At 40.8% G+C, this 18,728-nt stretch overlaps 2 protein-coding genes across 4 annotated transcripts in view; both read left to right on the top strand.

The window, feature by feature from the left end:
* The window catches only part of ATXN7 (ataxin 7), a 94,387-nt gene extending 75,924 nt beyond the window's left edge, over positions 1-18,463 (top strand). For all 3 annotated transcript variants that reach the window (XM_080995693.1, XM_080995692.1, XM_080995694.1), the window contains 8 exons: positions 1,068-1,323; positions 3,672-3,931; positions 5,493-5,575; positions 6,930-7,195; positions 8,857-9,055; positions 9,555-9,676; positions 10,429-11,374; positions 13,434-18,463. In XM_080995693.1, coding sequence (XP_080851819.1) covers positions 1,068-1,323; positions 3,672-3,931; positions 5,493-5,575; positions 6,930-7,195; positions 8,857-9,055; positions 9,555-9,676; positions 10,429-11,374; positions 13,434-13,451 — 2,150 coding nt within the window. In that variant the 3' untranslated portion in view covers positions 13,452-18,463. The remainder of the gene's footprint in view (positions 1-1,067; positions 1,324-3,671; positions 3,932-5,492; positions 5,576-6,929; positions 7,196-8,856; positions 9,056-9,554; positions 9,677-10,428; positions 11,375-13,433) is intronic.
* Positions 1-18,728, top strand: part of LOC308471633 (uncharacterized protein C3orf49) — a 303,591-nt gene that overhangs the window by 95,625 nt on the left and 189,238 nt on the right. The gene's annotated exons all lie outside the window — the stretch shown is intronic.

Genomic DNA, 18,728 nt, shown 5'->3' with positions numbered 1-18,728 from the left:
GTCTATGCTGACTTTTAGATCATATTCCTTCTGATTAGTATTGTTTACAACTGATGGTGATGGCAAAAGTTTAAATGATAATTAGTGGGAGTTTTCAAATAAGTTTGTAAACTGCCAAGAGGACTTGAGTTGTATATAAATGTAACAAATAAGTTTGAATGACCCTAGACAAAACTTTCATAATGACTTCAATGCAGTGCTGCTGTTCAAGTGATTTAAGTCGAATATTCAGCTGCCAGCCACGTTAGAGCGGATAAATTGGAGATGTGCATGACCACAACAGGAATAGGTGGCTGTGGCTGCCAACTAAAAACCTGAGGTTGCTAGGACCCTGCCCAGGGCCAGACTAGGCCATTTTCCCACTTGAGACGAATTGCCCTGCCACCTTCTCTGGCACTTCTTTCCATTGCCAACTGATAGCTTGGAGAGAGTGGGATGATCCCTGGGGGACAAAAGACAAGCTACAGCAAAGAGATATTCACGCTTACCCAAATGAACACTATTATTATTATTATTATTATTATTATTATTATTATTATTATTATTATTATTCCTGCCAACCTAGCAGTTCAAAAGCACATCAAAGTGCAAGTAGATAAATAGGTACCGCTCCGGTGGGAAGGTAAATGGCGTTTCCGTGTGCTGCTCTGGTTTGCCACATGACCCGGAAGCTGTACGCCGGCTCCCTCGGCCAATAAAGAGAGATGAGCGCCGCAACCCCAGAGTCAGCCACGACTGGACCTAACGGTCGGGGGTCCCTTTACCTTTTATTATTATTATAATAAAATGTGTGCCACTACTTCCTGTAACATTTTCACAGTGGTTTACCAAGTTAAAACAGTACCAACAGTAACCAAGCAATCAATGGCAAAACAAACAGTAAAACAACAGCTGTATGGAAAAACAGTGGGCACAATGTGGAAAGCCAACGCACAGCAGCAATCTGTGTCCAGAAAAAGCAGCTTTTTATTTCTACATGCAGTGGAGCAGGAGAAGTTCCAACCTGGTTTAGAACCAGTTCCATATTCTCGGTGTTTGCTAACATACTCCTTCTTTTTCCCTTCCAGAAAGAAGACACAGCTCCTCCAGCAAGCCACCTTTAACCCCTCCTTCCTCTTCAGTATTCTCCCTCTTTTCGCCTCTGACTTCAAAAAGCAAAGGTAGCAGCGGAGGTGGGAGCAGTCGTTCATCCAGTGGCGGAGGTACTAGTGCATCGTCATCATCCAGTTCCAAGTTGTTGAAGTCACCCAAAGACAAGCCGCCAATCAGTGGAAACAATAGGCCAATGCACCTGGTACATAGCAAAGGTCCCCATGACAAAATGTGAGTATGCTCTTATAAGGAGAGGCACTAAATGTTTAGCAGTGGATACCAATACTATATCAATTTCGTATATCTCATTTTGAAAAGGCATATTTCATTTTGGTCTAGGGCTCCTTCCCAGTAACTGGCGTAAGATCGATACATATCTTCCACCCACCCATTCCCTTTCTCGTCCAGTCACTAGTATAGTGGCACATAATGTTCTGGAGCTAATAGGAACCATGCTTGCATTAAACCGGGGTGTGGGTGGTTTGCAAATAATTGTTAGAGGTAACAATGGTTATCATTAAATATAGTGTGTAGACCTATATACTTCACTAGTGCTGGAAAGGGAAAGAAGAGAATAATTCACATGGGTACAAAAGAAGAAGGGCTTAGCCTATGGGATTCATGCAGAATATTTGATCTGCGCCAGGGTAGGGCTTTGGTCTTTTAGCTGCTGAGCTGTAACTTAAAATTATATTGCAATCCAATATGAAGGAGGCTGCACCAGCAGCATCACTGTTCCCCTTTCTGGAAGGGGAAGGATGATATAGAAAAAGAGAAAAACCATATCAAATTGGAAAAAAAAGGAAACATGCTCATATGGCAAAAAGAAAGTTAAGAGTTGGTTACAAGTTGCAAACTGGGATTAAATATGTTTCCTGAGTTTCCTAAGCATGCTGGAAACTTCTGAGTTAGACGATCAGGGCCACCCACTAATTTTTATATTTTGTGTATTATTATTTTTTAATTTTGTACACTACTTTGCCTCCAAAGATCACAGGGCGGTTTACATTATAAAGTTGTTGGACATAGAAAGCATACTGGTGCAACATTGAAGTAGAAATGTATTAAATGTCAAATGGTTTCTGCGCACATACTCTAAATGTGAACAGCTGAATCTGATATATTGTGTACCTGAGAAAGAAGAACAAACGTGATCGAATAAAATGTGCATACGCTTTATAAAAGGGAGATGAGCAGCCAGACATCCTATTTTCTATTTTGAATTGAACACAGTAAGTTGGATCCAGACTTTGTCCTCCACTAACGGAAGCACTCTTTCAGTCCATGGGTTCCTTTGGATCTAGTGGCAACCTTTGCCCAGATGGGCAATTCACATTGTGCTCTGTGCACCCATCAAACACCCAACTGTGACTAATGATTGTCATGATTGTTGAGTTGGACTCGATGGCCCTTGTGGTCTCTTCCAACTCTATGATTCTATGATTGTATTAAGCATGGGACCGTTTGCAAATTAAAAAGGGGCAGGGAACCTTTATTTAGATGTTCACTTTTCTGGTAAAACGGAATAGTGACACACATAAACCATTGGGGTCAACAGCAAAAAATGCAAAATATGTTTGTTTCTTATATTTTCTCTTTAAAAAATTGATTTAAACGTTTTTGGTTTTTTTTAAAGGCCATAAAAGTCAAAAACCCACATAATCAGTATGCAGGCTCTAACTTATTCCACAGTTTTTTAGTCATCAAAAAGCACAGTACAGTTTTTTCATTCTGTTCCTAGTGCTGTTTCCCATTTGTATGAAGCTGCTGGATGCACTTATTGAGGGTTAAGGCATGGTGGTATCAGTATGCTGATGGCACCCAGCTCTTTCCTTCATACCATCTGAATCAGATGTAGCTATGTCTCTGCTGAACTGGTGCCTGGAGGTAGTAATGGACTGGATGAGGGCTAGTAAATGGAAGGTGGATTCTCACTAGAGGAGAGGTGCTGTTGGTGGATGGTTCTAATGTTTGGGAACTGTGTATTTGGCATGTTCTGGGTGGAGTTTGCATTGTCTCTGAAGCAGCAGGTACATGGTGCTGCTAGATCCATTGTTGTCGTTGGGAGCTCGGGTAGTTTTGTTGGCTAGGAGTGCCTATTGCCAGCTATGGCCGGTTCAGCAGCTGTAGCCATTCCTCGGTTGAAACACCTTGGCCACAATTTTGCTTGCCCTACACATCATATAGCATCTATTTTGTAGGATCTACACTGGCTACCAATGTGCTTTGGAACCACCTTTTCCCATATCAGCCAGCCTGTGCTATCAGATTGGTGGAGGGCACTGATTATCAGAGAATGTGTGAGGTTGTGCTATATGGCCTTCTCAGTAATTACACCCCAACTGTGGATTTCCCTTCCCCTTAGAGGCCTATGGATGGCTACATATCTAATGGAGATGCATCTGTTCTCCCAGGCTTTTAGAGGACCTGGCTGATCTGCTCTGGAGTTTAGGGTTGTTTGTTTTATGTATCACTGCTCCTAATTTCTGTTTCAGCTGTATTTTACTTTGTGTTGGAAACTGCTTTGATGAAAAGCAGTCTACATATTTTATAATAAATTACCTATTTCCTCCTTGCAGCATGACTCCATCTGTCAAAGTGGAAAAAATACATCCAAAGATAGATGGTGCACTATTGAAACCTGCTGTTGGTCCAACCTGTTCTACTACTGTGAGCTCCTCAATAAAGACTGGCCTTAATCCCTCAATACCAAAGCCACCCTTGCCTTCCCCTGGACAGATACTGAATGGTAAAGGTCTTCTCTCTGTGCCTCCATACTCGGAAAAGAAGCAAGACGAGAGTACAAATAATAGGAAATTTTTACACAAAAGATTGTCAGGTAATTATTATACGGCATTTTTCCCCCCTCGCTTGCTGACAATAAAAATAAAAGAGCAACTGGCAAGGGTTCAGAAGCATTGTCTTCCGGCTTCAGATGTACTGTGGTTAATTTCTAACAAGCCAATGATTTGCGAAACTGGTTAACCAAAGTTCTGGGTCTGGGAGGGGACATGAAACATGCAAGGTTTGGGCTCTTTCACATATTGCTGTACCAAAGTTTAGTGTGACATCTGAGGAGAGCAGAGCTGTTGTATGATAATAAATCTTGAATGCTGTCTAAATCAGGCATAGGCAAACTCGGCCCTCCAGATGTTCTGGGACTACAGCTCCCATCATCCCTGACCACAGGTCCTGTTAGCTAGGGATGATGGGAGTTATAGTCCCAAAACATCTGGAGGGCTGAGTTTGCCTATGCCTGATCTAAATGCTAACTCTTGGTTGGTTCCATAGCACCGTGTGCGGTGTACTTGCACAGGTATTACTTCCCTTTTTCTGGTGTTCCTCCATCCCTTCTTGGACCTTCTGGTGCAGCACTATTTGAGATCCTGCTGATCAGAAAAATCAGCCACATATGCACGCCCAGCCTTCCTTGGATCCTAGCCAACATTATTAAATGTGCCTTAAATCATCATAATGTGGCATGAGCTAGAAATGCACAAAACGAAATACGCAAGTGCTGATTAATAGTGAAAGCGTTCACTATTTCCTTTAAAGTGTCCCTCATTTGAAGTATAATATATATTTTTTAATCCTCCTAGGTGAATTAAGTGGTATGAAATCATTTCCCTGGTGCAAGAAATAGCCCTAGATAAAGGCCAAGAACCGACACAGTCCACACAGCTATATAGTTTTCAACTTGGAAGCTTTGATAGCAAATGAGGCAAGCCATGAACAGTGTGTTGACTCTTGGACAGGGGATCGGAAGAAAAGCACTTACGGGATGGGGGGTTGCACATGTAGATCTCTTGGGTCCTAGCTGCTGTGACCATTTATGGACCCACAGTTACGGAATTTTGCCAGTTATGGAAGCATGTACAGTTAAAAAAGAGCACTGTTATTTTTTAAATAAAAAAATAAGCGCACCTGCTCCTTAATCTCTTCAGTTTGTGTGTTTTTGAAATCTTAATATATGAATTTAAGAAGGTTTTCCTCCCGTTTTCTTACCTATAGCATCATATATAGATTTCTATATAAATGTAAGAGAGATGTGGCTTCCACTTGACTTAAAGTGTATGGTATATGTCAGTAACACTGAACCGTTAGAATATGACAGTATGATTCATTTTTCTAGTTTTACTTTAATTTATATTTCTTTACAAAGCATGCTCTTTGAGTCTGTGTGGTTTCTTTTTCACGGATTCTATAAAGAAGAGGGGCGTAGGTGTAAAGAAAAATACAAGTGTGGCAATACCTTTACTTGGTTTCACATCTTAAACTCAAAAGCAACTCTGGGGTTAGTTCTGCATTGAAATAAACAAATTCAATTTCTGAATGAAGCACAAATTGCTGCTGCTGTTGTTTGCATTGTTATTATTTGTATTATTATTTGTATTTAACAGAGAGAGAATTTGATCCTGATATCTACTGTGGCGTCATTGACATAGAAACGAAGAAACCCTGTACTAGGTCTTTGACATGCAAGGTAAGATGCCTTCTTAATGAACTAAGTTTTCTGAACGTCAGGACGGAGAAGTCAAAGTATGATTTAGGTGATTCAGACAACTTCCTGAAAACAACTTAGAAAACTCTGTTATGGAAGCTAGTAAGAAGGTTAGAGCTAGACTGTAATAGGAAGAAAATCTAGTTTAATTTAAATCTTCATTTATGTGTTTTCAGACAATGCAGCTAAATGGTTCCAGTTCCTCCCTCCCACCCACTTTTTAAAAATTTTGGGAGATACTCAAATAGGTTTTGGCAAAATAGGGAGTTCTGCTTAAATACGACTTCATCTTTTGACATGGGGAAACAAGGCAAGGCCACAGGAAATTCTGATGGGAAAATTCAGATACTGGAATTACTATCCTAAAATAATGCAAATGAAATGATTAAAGAAAATAAGCAAATGCAGTATAAAAATACAGATCAGATATGCTCTGAATTGCATTCACAGTGTCACCTCAGCTCCCTTACTAGGGCAATACTGCAAACCTCTTTACTGTCCTTATTACCAAAGATGATGTGCAACTGTGAATCTCTGGCTGGGTTTGAACTGGCACAAAAAATGTAGGGTAGGGTATTTATAGCTATAACATGTTGAAGAATGGCTTGTACACAAAACCCTTTAACTGCTGTGCACAACACCTATATTTCCAGCAGAGGGAGCACCAGCTAATGTAATTTAACAAAATGGCATTTCTATGTTTAAGTGGGCATTAATGAAATTCAAGAAACACCATTATATTATATCACAAACACTGCAGAACTTGGATACACAATCCAGTGTTAATTCCTGTAGTACCTATGGTTAGGACCATATGTACTGAATTTAATTTACCATGAGCTAGGAAACTCCATGATTATGACGTTTTAATGGGTTTAATGCTCACTTTTAATATCTTCTTAATGCCAGATGCAAGTATGGCACATGGCATTTGCAGGTCTTGTTTAAAAGTTTGGCCTGTGTCACTTCATGCCAGTTCATATATTTATGCAGCCAGACATATGATGCATATAATAGGCTCTTTTCCATTTTCCTCTCTGTATTCCTGGTATTCTTCCTTCTATCCATTTTTGTGGATTAGATTGGAGTTCCTTCTTGGCCAGGTCTCCCCACCAGTACCAGTTCTCCCCATTCCACTGTTCCTGATCCAAAAATGCTTCATAAATGACCACTCTACCCACCTCCCCATATGTATTGTGCTCTGTTTTCCTAAAAGCAAACAGGATAGATCTGCACTAGTAAAATGCCAGACATAACAATACAAGGCTTGGTTTTCTATATATTGCACAGATATACCTCTTCAACCTGGAGTAATTGGTTGCCTTTTAATTTCCAGACACATTCCCTAACTCAACGGAGAGCTGTACAGGGTCGAAGGAAACGATTTGATTTATTACTAGCTGAGCACAAAAGCAAAACCAGGGAAAAAGAATTACTCCGCCATTTGGATCATCATCAGCAGATGCCCCCTCTCAGGGAACCACATCCCTCACCTTCAAGAACTTCCCAGGAGCTGCACCAAAATTCTCATGGAGTTATTCCTACAGAATCAAAGCCTTTAGTACCTACTAAACCCAAACCTCACACCCCCAGTCTTCCAAGGTAAAGAAAATCACCCAGTGACTTTTGGTGAGGGAACTTGAGGAATTGTGACTTTCTGCATTAGGCCTGGTGAATACTTGCTTGTCTGGTCCATCTGCTCCATTTGTGCCACTCCAGGTAGCACCAGCTCTCCCATTTTAAGATTTTAAATGTCTGCACTGACCCATACTACAGTCTCACATTAGAATTCCTACAACACCACTATAGGCAATGCAGCATGCTCTCACAAGCTTTGGATTGATCTGAATTAGCTCTGCTTATTAAGTTTAGCATGGTAACAAGTTAATGAAGGTAAATGATCAGACCACCTAGATATTTTCAGGTAAGCCCAGATCATTGTGACCTGTTCCACACTCAAGAAGCATGAGAACATTAATAGAGCAGGGGCTGAAGGCTGTAAATGCCAAATAGTTGAAAAAGTTTGGTCAAGGTCTCCATTCTTCTGAATTGGAGGCCAGGAGTCACCATATGCCTCTCTCTAAAGCCGAGAAACATTTCTGCAATTAGTCTGCCTTTGGTTAAAAATAAAAATCCTATCAACACATTGTGTGAGCAGAAGGTTTTTCCAGGCAATCTATGTAAGGTAAGCTTTAATTTCTAAGAACGACTATTAAGCAAGCACTCTAAGGCAGAAGGCGTTGTAGTTACCAAAGCCCAGTTTAGGGTTGGTTCACATAGTTGTTTTCAGCTGTATTTTCGGCATATGAACCCCCTGTACTTTCTGTGTCGGAAGAGCTGTGCAAGCTTTGATTCAGCAGAGGGCTGCATTAATGTAAGACAGAGATTTCCCCCTGCAGCCCCCCACACTCTCAATTCTGTGTGGTTTTGTAGGGTTCCCCAACTCTCTAGAACAGATTTTCAGGGATCTACAATGGTCCAATGTTGTGTGATTATTATTATTTTTGTAAGAAACTATTACTCTTCATGCATGTGCATATGTGTTGTAATTTCATGTTAAAATACAAATTGTAACAGCTTGGATATGTGAGATAGATGGTGTTTGTTTCTATTCAGAGGGGCTCAAGGCAATATATGTATATATTGCTGCCCACCCCCATGTTGTCCTCACAACAACCCTGTCAAATGTACGAGACTGAGTGACTGGTCCAGGGGCATCCAGTGAGCTTTGTGATTAAGCGCAAATGGGAACTTGGGTCTCCTCAGTCCTTGTCTACCGCTCAAACCACTACACCAGCCTTTCCCAGCCTGCTGCCCTCCAGATATTGTTGGATTACTGCCGCCATCATCTCTGGCCACTATCCATGCTGTCTGGTCCTGGTACTATAATTGTTGTCCATAACATCTAAGGGTACCAGGTTGGGGGAGGCTGAATTTACACCAACTCTCAGTTCATCAGAGTGCTTGAAGCCTTTGACCACCAGAAAGGTTAGAAAAGAGAGAGAGAACATATGGATCTCCCTCTGTTTCCTGTTCTTCTTAGGCTGCTTGTCATCAACCTCTAGTGAAGTGCTTATTGCTTACTTTTGACACTGTTGTGGGATTGGTCTGCCAATTCATTGTGCCATTTTGCATATATAATATAGGAATATGTCCTGTGCTCTAAATCTAAGACCTTTGTTCTATAAAAATGCATTAATACATTTTTAAGCCAAGTTATAAAACATTTGTTGGTATTTAACTGTGATTCCTCTCTTATGAAGGCCTCCCGGCTGCCCAGCCCAACAAAGTGGGAATGCCCCAAATGAATCTCCATCAGTCCATGAATCTCCACATGCTCCCTTACCTGCAGCTGAGCCAGCATCTCGGTTATCCAGCGATGAGGGAGAATGTGATGAAAAAGAAGAGCCTGTTGAAAAACTGGATTGTCTTTATTCAGATCATCATCCTCAACCAGCTGCTGTACGTTTCCCAATTTATATTTTCCTTGTATTTCTCTTGCTTGGTGTTTTAAATGTGTGTGTATAAGCAGCAGTACTTCATGTTCTCTAGAGGAAGGAGCATTCAGATGTAGCTGTGGGTCTGGATACAGAATACTGCTGAATACTGAATCACACGGGTTGGTTGCAATTGCTGTGGTAGGCATTAAATTATTGTGAGACACAAGAAGCTAGCCTAGTGACAGAGAAGCTGAAAGGCTGCTTTTAGCATCAGTATTCCACAGAGAAATAAGATATTTGGGCAGGATTGGCTGCTCTATAAGATATATAGTATATTTGTTGGATTCCTTCAGATGGAAATTCTGAGTTGTAAGAGAGCCACAGATAATCATGAATGCTTGTAATTCTTTCTGTATGTTGTTTTATTGCAACTGTTTTATTTGTCCTTGCTTTATTTTATATTTGCTAATATGCAACATCTGGTTGAGAAATTTACTAAAGTAACTATCCCTCTCCCCCAGTTTTGCACATTTGGTAGTCGACAAATTGGAAGAGGTTACTACGTGTTTGATAAGCGGTGGAACCATATTCGATGTGCACTTAATGTCATGGTGGACAAGCATCTTAACTCACAGATGTGGAAGTGAGTAGAAACAGAACAGGCTGTCATATATCTCATTGTGAAGTGGGGTGTTTTGCATGCACGGGGTGAAGGAGGAAAATGTGTTTTCTTTTGCAGTTAAGGAGTGTTAACATTAAGCATGAACACATTGTCTTAGGTGTTTCTAAATTAATGGAAATGATCCATTTCCTCAGCTGAGGCATCCTTCCCAATTAATGAACTACCAGCGTAGCCTTGAGTACCCAGCACAAGAGAGGTAACACTTGTATACATTGTGAGATCATTTGCCAGTTTCAGGCAGCCAACCCAGAGGTCTGAGCGAGAGAACCTTTTTGGACAGAAGAGAGCAGAAAAACCAGATTTCCTTGACAACTTCTGAATACCAGTTGCTGGAAACCGCAGGAGAGAAGAATAGTGTTGTGCTCAGGCCTTCCTGCAGGTTTCCCATGGGCCTCTGGTTAGCCACTGTGAGAACAGAGTGCTGGACTAGAGGTGCCATTGGCTTGGTCCAACAGAGCTATTACCAGGTTCTTAGGAGAGATTTGGACATTGCTTTCTTCAAAATCTGTTAGGTTGCCAGCAAGAATGCCTTGGTGAAGCTAGGTGGACAAGGTATCTAATTCTGATGGCCATTTGTGTAGGGCCTTTGACTCTGTGCCCACTGTACCTTTTCAGTCTTCTTTCTGTTAAGGTAGCAGATTTTTTTTATTTCAAGTGGGCAAAATAGAATTAACCCACGGAGCATTAACGACCTGCATTTCCCTGCCGCCTAGGAAAATTCCTCCAGCGACAAGCAACACTACATCCTTGCGCGCTCCACACCGGACAAGCTCGACGCCTGTGTCGCAGTACGGCTCCAGCACAACAGGTTTCCTCTTGCCCGCCACAGCTATGCCCTCGCCAGCACACGTGTCTCCTTCCTGTTTATCCCTCAGTGGGAAATCGGTACCATCCCACGGGACTACGCTCAATGCCAACCCTGCAAGTTTTGGTGCAGCAGAACCTGCCTGCAGTATGCAATCAAGACAAGTGTCTACATCCCCTTCCACGCCTCCAGTGCTTTCCTCGGTACCGTCGCCTCTGTCCAGCAAACCTCAGAAATTGAAATCCAGCAAGTCTTTCAAGCCTAAGGAATCTTCTGCTAGCAGCGCCAACTGCAACAGTACCAGTAGCAACAGCAGCGGTGGCAGCTCAGGAAAGAAGCGTAAGAACAGTTCTGCGCTGCCAGCACCTTCTTCTCATTCCACAGAGTCCTTTAGGAAGAACTGTGTGGTGAACTCTGGAAACTCTGGGGCTTCTTATCACTCGCCTGGGATGTCTTCGTCCCACAGCCTCAACTGTATGACTGGTAAAGCTAACTCGGTTAGCCTCAAACATGACCAATCAGGGAGGGGCCCTCCGACTGGGAGCCCTGCAGAATCTATAAAAAGAATGAGTGTGATGGTGAACAGTGGCGATTCCACCCTGTCGTTGGGGCCGTTCATTCACCAGTCCAGCGAGCTGACGGTCAACTCGCACGGCGGGTTTTCACATTCACATCCTTCCCTAGACAAATTCATAGGAAAGAAAAGAAAGTGCTCGCCTGGTTCAAGCAGCATAAACAGCAGCAGCAAAGCAAACAAGGTTGCCAAATTGCCGCCAGTGAACAACATTCACACGAAACACGCTGGTGCAATCCCAGGGACACAAGGACTGATGAACAATTCTATCCTTCATCAGGTATGAAATCTTACTTGGGCCATATTGATATCCAGACAAGTTACTTTGACAAATTCCCATTCCGGACAGTTACTTGCCTATTGGAGGTGATTTTTTTCTTGTCAGAGATGTTGGCGCTGGATATCTTGGGTGTGTGTATGCTTCGCTTTGCAAAATGGTTTATTATTATTATTAACTCCCCATGGATGCTGTTGCTTGTTAGAAGCATAATCCCTTTCATCTTTTGGGACTTGTTGAATTTTTAAGACATGGCACAGATTCCTTGCTGGGGGAAATAGCACAATCCAACTGGACTCACCTATATATCCTGAAGGGCTTTCCTGTTTTCAGCTATGGGAAACCAGAGACTCCTCCATGTTTGAGGATATTATTATTAGTAGTAGTACTTATTAAATTTGTATATCACATTTCATCCAAGGATCCCAGAGCAGTACAGAAAATAAAAATACAAAATGAGAACTCAAAATACATAATAAAGCAAAAGCAAAAACAAACCAATGAACCCTGCTTCCATAAACACATTTAAAAGGCCATAGAATAGCCAAAGATCTGGTTATAGAGGAAAGTTTTTGCCTGGAGCCTAAAGATATGTAATAAAGGCACCAGGCAAGCCTCTCTGGGGAGAGCATTCCACAAGCAGGGAACCACCACAAAAAAGGGCCATTTTTGTGTTGCTGCCCTCCAGACCTCCCATGGAAGAGGCACACAAAGAAAGGCAACAGATGATTGCAGGGTCCAGATCAGTTCATACAGGGAGAGGTGGTCCTTGATGTATTGCATTCTTTGGCCATTTAAGGCTTTATAAGTCAGAACCAGCACTTTGAATTGGTCCTGGAAACTAATTGGCAGCCAGTCAGTGCAGTCGGGCCAGGATTGATGTAATATGCTCAAACCATTTTGCCCTAGTGAGCAACCTGGCCACTGAATTCTGCCCTAGCAGAGGCAGCCGTATGTATAATGCATTGCAGTAATCTAACCTAACTGTTATCAGAGCAGAGACAATGGAAGTTAGACTAGGGCCACCAGCCGAAGCTGAGGAAAGGCCCTCCACACCACTGAGGCCACCTGAGTCTGAAGCAACAGCAAAGGATCTTGAAGTATTCCCAAGCTGTGTGCCCACTCCTTTACCGAGGGAATATAACGCCATCAAGAGCAGGCGACCTCCCACCCATCCAGTCTAGGGAACCACCCACTGACAGTGCCTCAGTCTTCTCTGGCTTGAGCTTCCATTTGTTGGCTCTCATCCAGTCCATTCCTTCACATAGCCAGAAATGGATACCCCATGGGGCTGCTTGCAAGTTGGAAGACCTTAGTTTGTGCCATTGAAAACAACTCAAACAGATAGCTTTGTGCCAGTGGGATTCAAGTCTGTTTGCCTTTCGCCAGATTGCCAGCTTATAGCTTAAATACCATGAGTGGATCAACTAATAGTTTTGTTTTGTTTTTTAATCTGCTGCACCCACCAAGAAAAGCAGCATTGATATTTTTATTATTTTAACAGGGCATAATGGGTTCCATAGTTATTTATTTGATAATTACTGGTCATCTCAGCAACCAGGGGCAGGTGCCTTGTTGCAAATGAACAAGTTGCTGATTGGAATTGACAATATTATACCACAGTGAACTAAAGGGAGGATATGGGACTGGGCAGTAAAACAGAAATTCATGTTTTTTTAATCAGCAACCTTACTGAAATTTTAGAAGCCACTTCATAATTTTCAACCTTGATGACAAGTAATTGAACTTTGCCCATATACTGTGTAAAAAAGAAAAAAAAAAGGTTTTCCTTTGACGCATAAGAAAGGGAGGGGTCAAGTAGGTTTTTGCTGTTGCTGTGACAAAGAACCCTATACAGAAATATGCCTAACATGATATAGCAATAAAATGCATATAGTTTTTCCCCACCCCAAGAAAGTAGATGTTTGGTTGCTAACCTGTGCCACTGAATTTTGCCAAAGCATATTTTGGGGATCCCAGATGATATAATTGGACATAGCTTTATCACTTAAAATATTTAATATTTATTTATCTGTTTTTCCTCTTTTCGTTTGTGCGAAAGCCAAAGGCTCGTCCCTAACAGTTGACACAGACAATGCCATGGTAAGAAAAGAACTGGATTATTTTCACTACAAGCGGGGAAAAATGAATAAATCTCCATCTGGAAATCCTGGACTCCAAGATGCCTTTTGAGTTCTCCCAGCTTCCCACAGTCCTCAGGTGTGGAAATCTACTGGACTGTCACACAATCAAGGAGTTTCCCTGAAGCCATGTCTGTAGCAGCGAAGCTTGGAAATGGACTCTGGATTGCCGTTCAGCCACAGGATGTTTCCTCTCAGTGTTACCAGTGGTCTGGACAGCTTGCTACAAAAGCCCTGTGAGATTTCACTTACAGGAGTACATCACCTTGCCACTATATGATCTAGGTTGGTTGGGCAAAGCAATGTTTGGGAAAGAACATTACTGTGGACTTGTTTTTTTTCCTTTTCTTCTGATAGTGTCATAGGCATAATTAACTGCCCCTTTGGCACTGTCCAGTGAAAACCCCTCACGAAGGAGGGGGCACAATGTGTTAGGCACAATAAACAGAAGAAGAAGAAGAAGCCCTCAACAAGGGAATACGGCTTTAGTGTTTTATAGCAATGTTCCTTGATTGGAATGCAAAAAGAGCACAACATAGAAAACAAAAACGGTCTACATTTTGCCCAGCCTTTTGCAAGTAATTTGGGATAAGAAGCTGTCAGGAGTTCTAAAAAACAAACACAAAAATGTTCATGGCCATCACTGAAAAAAATAAAAAAAGAAGAAGCATATTTAAATAGTGAAATCACATGGTACAGAACAATTTTATGAGCATCATCTACCAAGCACAGCTGCTCAGTATTCTTCATTCATTCCAGTGGAGCATTCGTCGGGTCCTGTACAACTGCCACTGAAATGAAATAAGGTTGCACAGCGACATTGTATGAAGGAGGGCTGTGCCTGCTTGATTTTGAATAAAATTGCTTTGATCTTTTTTAAAAAAATATATATATATCCCCCCCAAACCCAGATGCAAAACTCTCAAATCCAAAATGGTGAATGACCTCTAAAACTATTCCCAAAGAATATATTTCTTGACCTATACTGTATGCCATAAGCCTTTGTTGTTTTGGGTAGGTGGGTAGGGGAAACTGAAAATGCCAATCTAAGTTGGTTGTACCATCCAACCTTTTAAAAAACAACACAAAATAGTCCTTATAAAACTAAAACGCAAACCTTTAAAACAATGAAATCTCAATGCTATTTTTCTTGAAAGATTTTTTCCAGTAAGTTGATGCCTTGTTCACATAACCAAATTAGCATTCCGTTCAATAAAGTCCACATTCAGATTTTTTGGATGACTGCATTAAGTGCCAGTTCAAATTCTGAGCTCAGTGTTAAATGCACCCCTTGTACAGCCATCTTGTGAGCAAAGGGGGAGTGTTTTAAACGCCATCCAATCCCAAGTGGTCATTCCCCTCGTTCCCATGAGTCAAAAGTGTTCTGTTTTAAAGTAATATCCTCAGAAGGGCTTTAATATTATCATTTGATCTGGATGTTTGTGACACTAGTGAATCTCGAACTACAACCTGGAATTTCTACACATTTTATCACGTGAAAGGAAAACAATAAAAATAAACCCCAAACCATAGGTCATAACACAGGCAGAGCTTTCCTTCAGCAAGCCCGTAGAAAGTAAAATTTCTATCCATTTCAATGGGGTGTGTTTTGGATTGTGGATTCAGACAGCCTCCCCAATGAGAATTTGCTCTTGCAATAATCAAGTGAGGCTAGATTGTCTGAGGGTGCCAACTAATTGCAGACTCTGCTGAAGCCACAGTTCTCAGCATGCTGTATTTTCACCACTTCTCAAAGTGATAGGTGCAGAACCCATTGCACCTTGGCTACCCCGTCAGATCACCTAGCTCTGTTCCACTCCTATCCTTGGTAAAATGCGTGGCCAAATGGTTAGCAGTACTCATTGAGGAAGAAAGCTGATTGTCTGAATCTATCCTCAACAGGGCTTGTGCAGGAGAAGCTCTCCGTGGAATGTGTGCCTGTAGACTTCTGCCTTAAAGGGGCACCAGATCTTGCTGAGATTAGACAATCTGAGCCTATCTAATTCACACAGCCCAGCCTCTCTCCCGACCATGGTGGTGCATTGCACATCAGGGATTCTAAAACCACCACAAGCAGCAGCTGCTTGGGTTTTGTTTTTTAAACCTGTTGAGGTTTTCCAATTTACTACGATTATTAAAACACAGTGAAGCAACAAGACTCTATGCAGACAACTCTAAAGCCTTGAATTCACAAAAGATCATGTGTTTGTTTTTTAAGTAAAGGAATAATATTTTGGATGGTGATGATTATGCAAATATTTAAAAAGAGGGAGGGCTTGAACAACCCTTCAGTTTCGAGAGGATGCTATAAAATGTTAAAACCTCTTAATTGGCTTACTTGGGGCATGGGAGGAGATGACCAAAGTAATGTATCTGCTCCGCGGAGAGAAAATCGATACTGACTCCTTCCCATGTGTTGGATATTTTTGATCACAAGTGCAATTTGGTTTTGATAGATTTACCTTCGAAGGCTGACAAATTTTTCATAAGTTAAACCTTTAGTGGCTTTAAGTACTCAAAAATGTCTGTTTTATAAATATTATGTTGCTCTGAAAGCATCAAAGCAAGTCTTAGGCTCCTTAAAAGACATGCAGATCTTTGTAAAAAGTTCAGCAGTTAACCACTGTGTTTAATTTATATGAGTTGCAGCTCTGGGCCCAATTCCCACTGTGAATGTCTCCATTGCAAGCCATGTTGAAACGGGAGCTCCACACAAACACAGCCATGCTCTTGCGCAAAGCCCGCCTGATGCATTCAGTGGGGCTTATGTAAGTGACATTCCAGGATGGAATTGTGGCCTGTATCTGTCTGCTATGGCTTATAATTTTAAAACTTGCCATGAATAGAACCAGAGGACGTCTTAATTTATGCCTGCCCTCAAAGTGTAGACTTGCTTAAATATTATACAAACAATATTCCATTTTGGGGGCTTAGTAATAAATGGAATGATTGTATTTGAAGCTTTTATTGTCTGACAACATTCTTATTGTAAATAATTAAGGAAATTTCAGATTTAATTTATCTTGCAAGATTTGCAGTGGCTGGGTTGTTTCTTAGAAAGATTTTGGTATTAATTTAAGAGATACAATTTTTATAGTCTTTCCAGCTTCTCATTATGACTCCTGCAGTTTTCTTAACCTAAAATAAATAAAAAAATTAAAAAATGTTGCAATGATGAACAAAGAATTATACGAAAATAATGAAACCCATACTTTTGTATCTTTATTTTGGAATTTCTTGTTCTATTATAAATATTGAAGTATCCCTATTTCAGAAGACATATTTTGTTAATTGATTGTACATATTTAAATATGTATTTTTGCACAGGTCTTTTTTTCTTATATCCAGTTTTGGTACAATTGAAAATCATCTAGTATTTATTAATTAAAAAGAGAAAAGCAAATACTTTTTTTATAATTTGAAGTGGTTCACTGCCAATCCAATAGATAACATGCCTACTTTGCAGTTTTTAAGGGATGTCTCTTGTTTGGGGAGGGGGGAGGGGGAAGAGTTTTGTCTCTTTCTTTTAGTGTCTTGGGAATTGCTGGATACAAACGAAGGCTCTGGCATTGCAGTCTGATGCCCACAGGCGCCACTTCTCTAAGCAGGAAGGCTGTGTGGCATTTAGATGCATATGGTTAGCCTGCTCTGGTATACACAACATTTCTTACAGTTACCTGAGTCCCAGAAGACTACCTTTTAGTTATGACACACAGCTTCTAATTCTTTTTTTTCTTTTTCTTTTAGCATTTGTGTATGTGTGCACATGTATGTGAGTCTTTACGTGGTTTAAAAAACTAATGGAAAAACTGAAAGTGCCTGATTTATATATCTAGATTTTAAGCTTGGACTGTTTTTTAGACAGCTTCTCCTTTAAAGACTTGAATGTTCTGTTGGAAAAAAGAATTGGAGCTTGCTTTCCCCACCTACATATGACTACATATTAACGCGGGAGAGAGGATGGCGGAAGGGGCGGGATAAAACAAAATCAAAAGATCCGATTGAAGCGAGTCCCTAGTTCATAAATAATGCCAAGGGTTCTGGAGATACTTTTCAACAAGTAAATCTGAATATTTTCTTCTGTTGCTATCAGCTAGAACTTAAAAACGAAACAAAACAACAACAGAATGTTGACATTATTTTGTATTATTGGGAAAAAAGTTACTTCTCAAAGCAATTTTACAAACTACCAACACAAGCCGCCGCCAGGCTATCCTCTGCACAAGCCTCACTGAAATGAATGGGATTTAGCAAGTGCATAACTCCCTCTTCGTTCCAGTGAGGTTTGAATGAGAGCGGTTCACATAGTGTGGTTTCGACCTATCATCTTCCGGTAAGTCGTCTTCCGGCAAGAGTTGTTATTGCCAAGGATGTTTGTTTCTGTTTTGTCTTTTTGGGAAGGGGGGAATTGTACGGTGAAGGGGATTGGGCTTGATAAGATTGTTCTGCTTTCCTTAAGCAGAAGGTCGTTTATTTTAAATGCTTTTGTGCAAAATATCCTACTTTTTATGAAAGGTGATTATTGTTATTTTTTAATGAGCACTACATAATGTCAATAAGAATGTAGGCTGCGGAAGCTTCTTGCTTTTGGAGTTGAGCCCGGCTCCATAGAAAGGGGGAAAAAGCAATCTCCTGTGTAAAATGTGTGAATAGTTTGATAATTTGTATACATATTCAAGAGCATCTGCTCAGAGCTGAACTTTTTTGTGTTGGCTGCTGTATAGTACATGAACAAATGTCATGGGGTAGAAAAAAAATTACTTTGGATATTTAAAAGAAGAAAATAAATATATAGTCTATTTGTTTTGTAACAAGTTTCTGTAAATAAAATAATTTATACTATTTATAAGAAAAAAGTTGTGCTTTTGCTTCATGACCAGGAAATTAGCTTGTTGTATAAACAAGATGTTACTGAAACAAGGCAATAAAATTGATTAGGTTGTCTTTATGAGATGCACAATTATGTTTCTGCTTCATTACGAAGACCAGCAAAAATTAGTCGTGGCCATGTTAGCTTCTGCCTCCCAAGAACCCCAACCCATGTATGTCAGGTGGATGGCAGCAAAGCTGGCTTAGCGTTCATTTGCTACTGTTTTTGAGGCAAAGGGACACAGCTTTGATATGGACAGTGATTTGACTACACTGCAAGTTCAGATTATGAGTCTCTCCAGTCTCCCTTACTTTGAGTGTGTCCAGTTTCTGTTCCTACATCAATC

Source organism: Podarcis pityusensis (assembly GCF_964106645.2).
Source record: "Podarcis pityusensis genome assembly, chromosome: 2".
Lineage (NCBI taxonomy): Eukaryota > Metazoa > Chordata > Lepidosauria > Squamata > Lacertidae > Podarcis > Podarcis pityusensis.
Note: the sequence above shows the minus strand (reverse complement) of the source record. Positions and strands in the feature narration are given on the sequence as shown.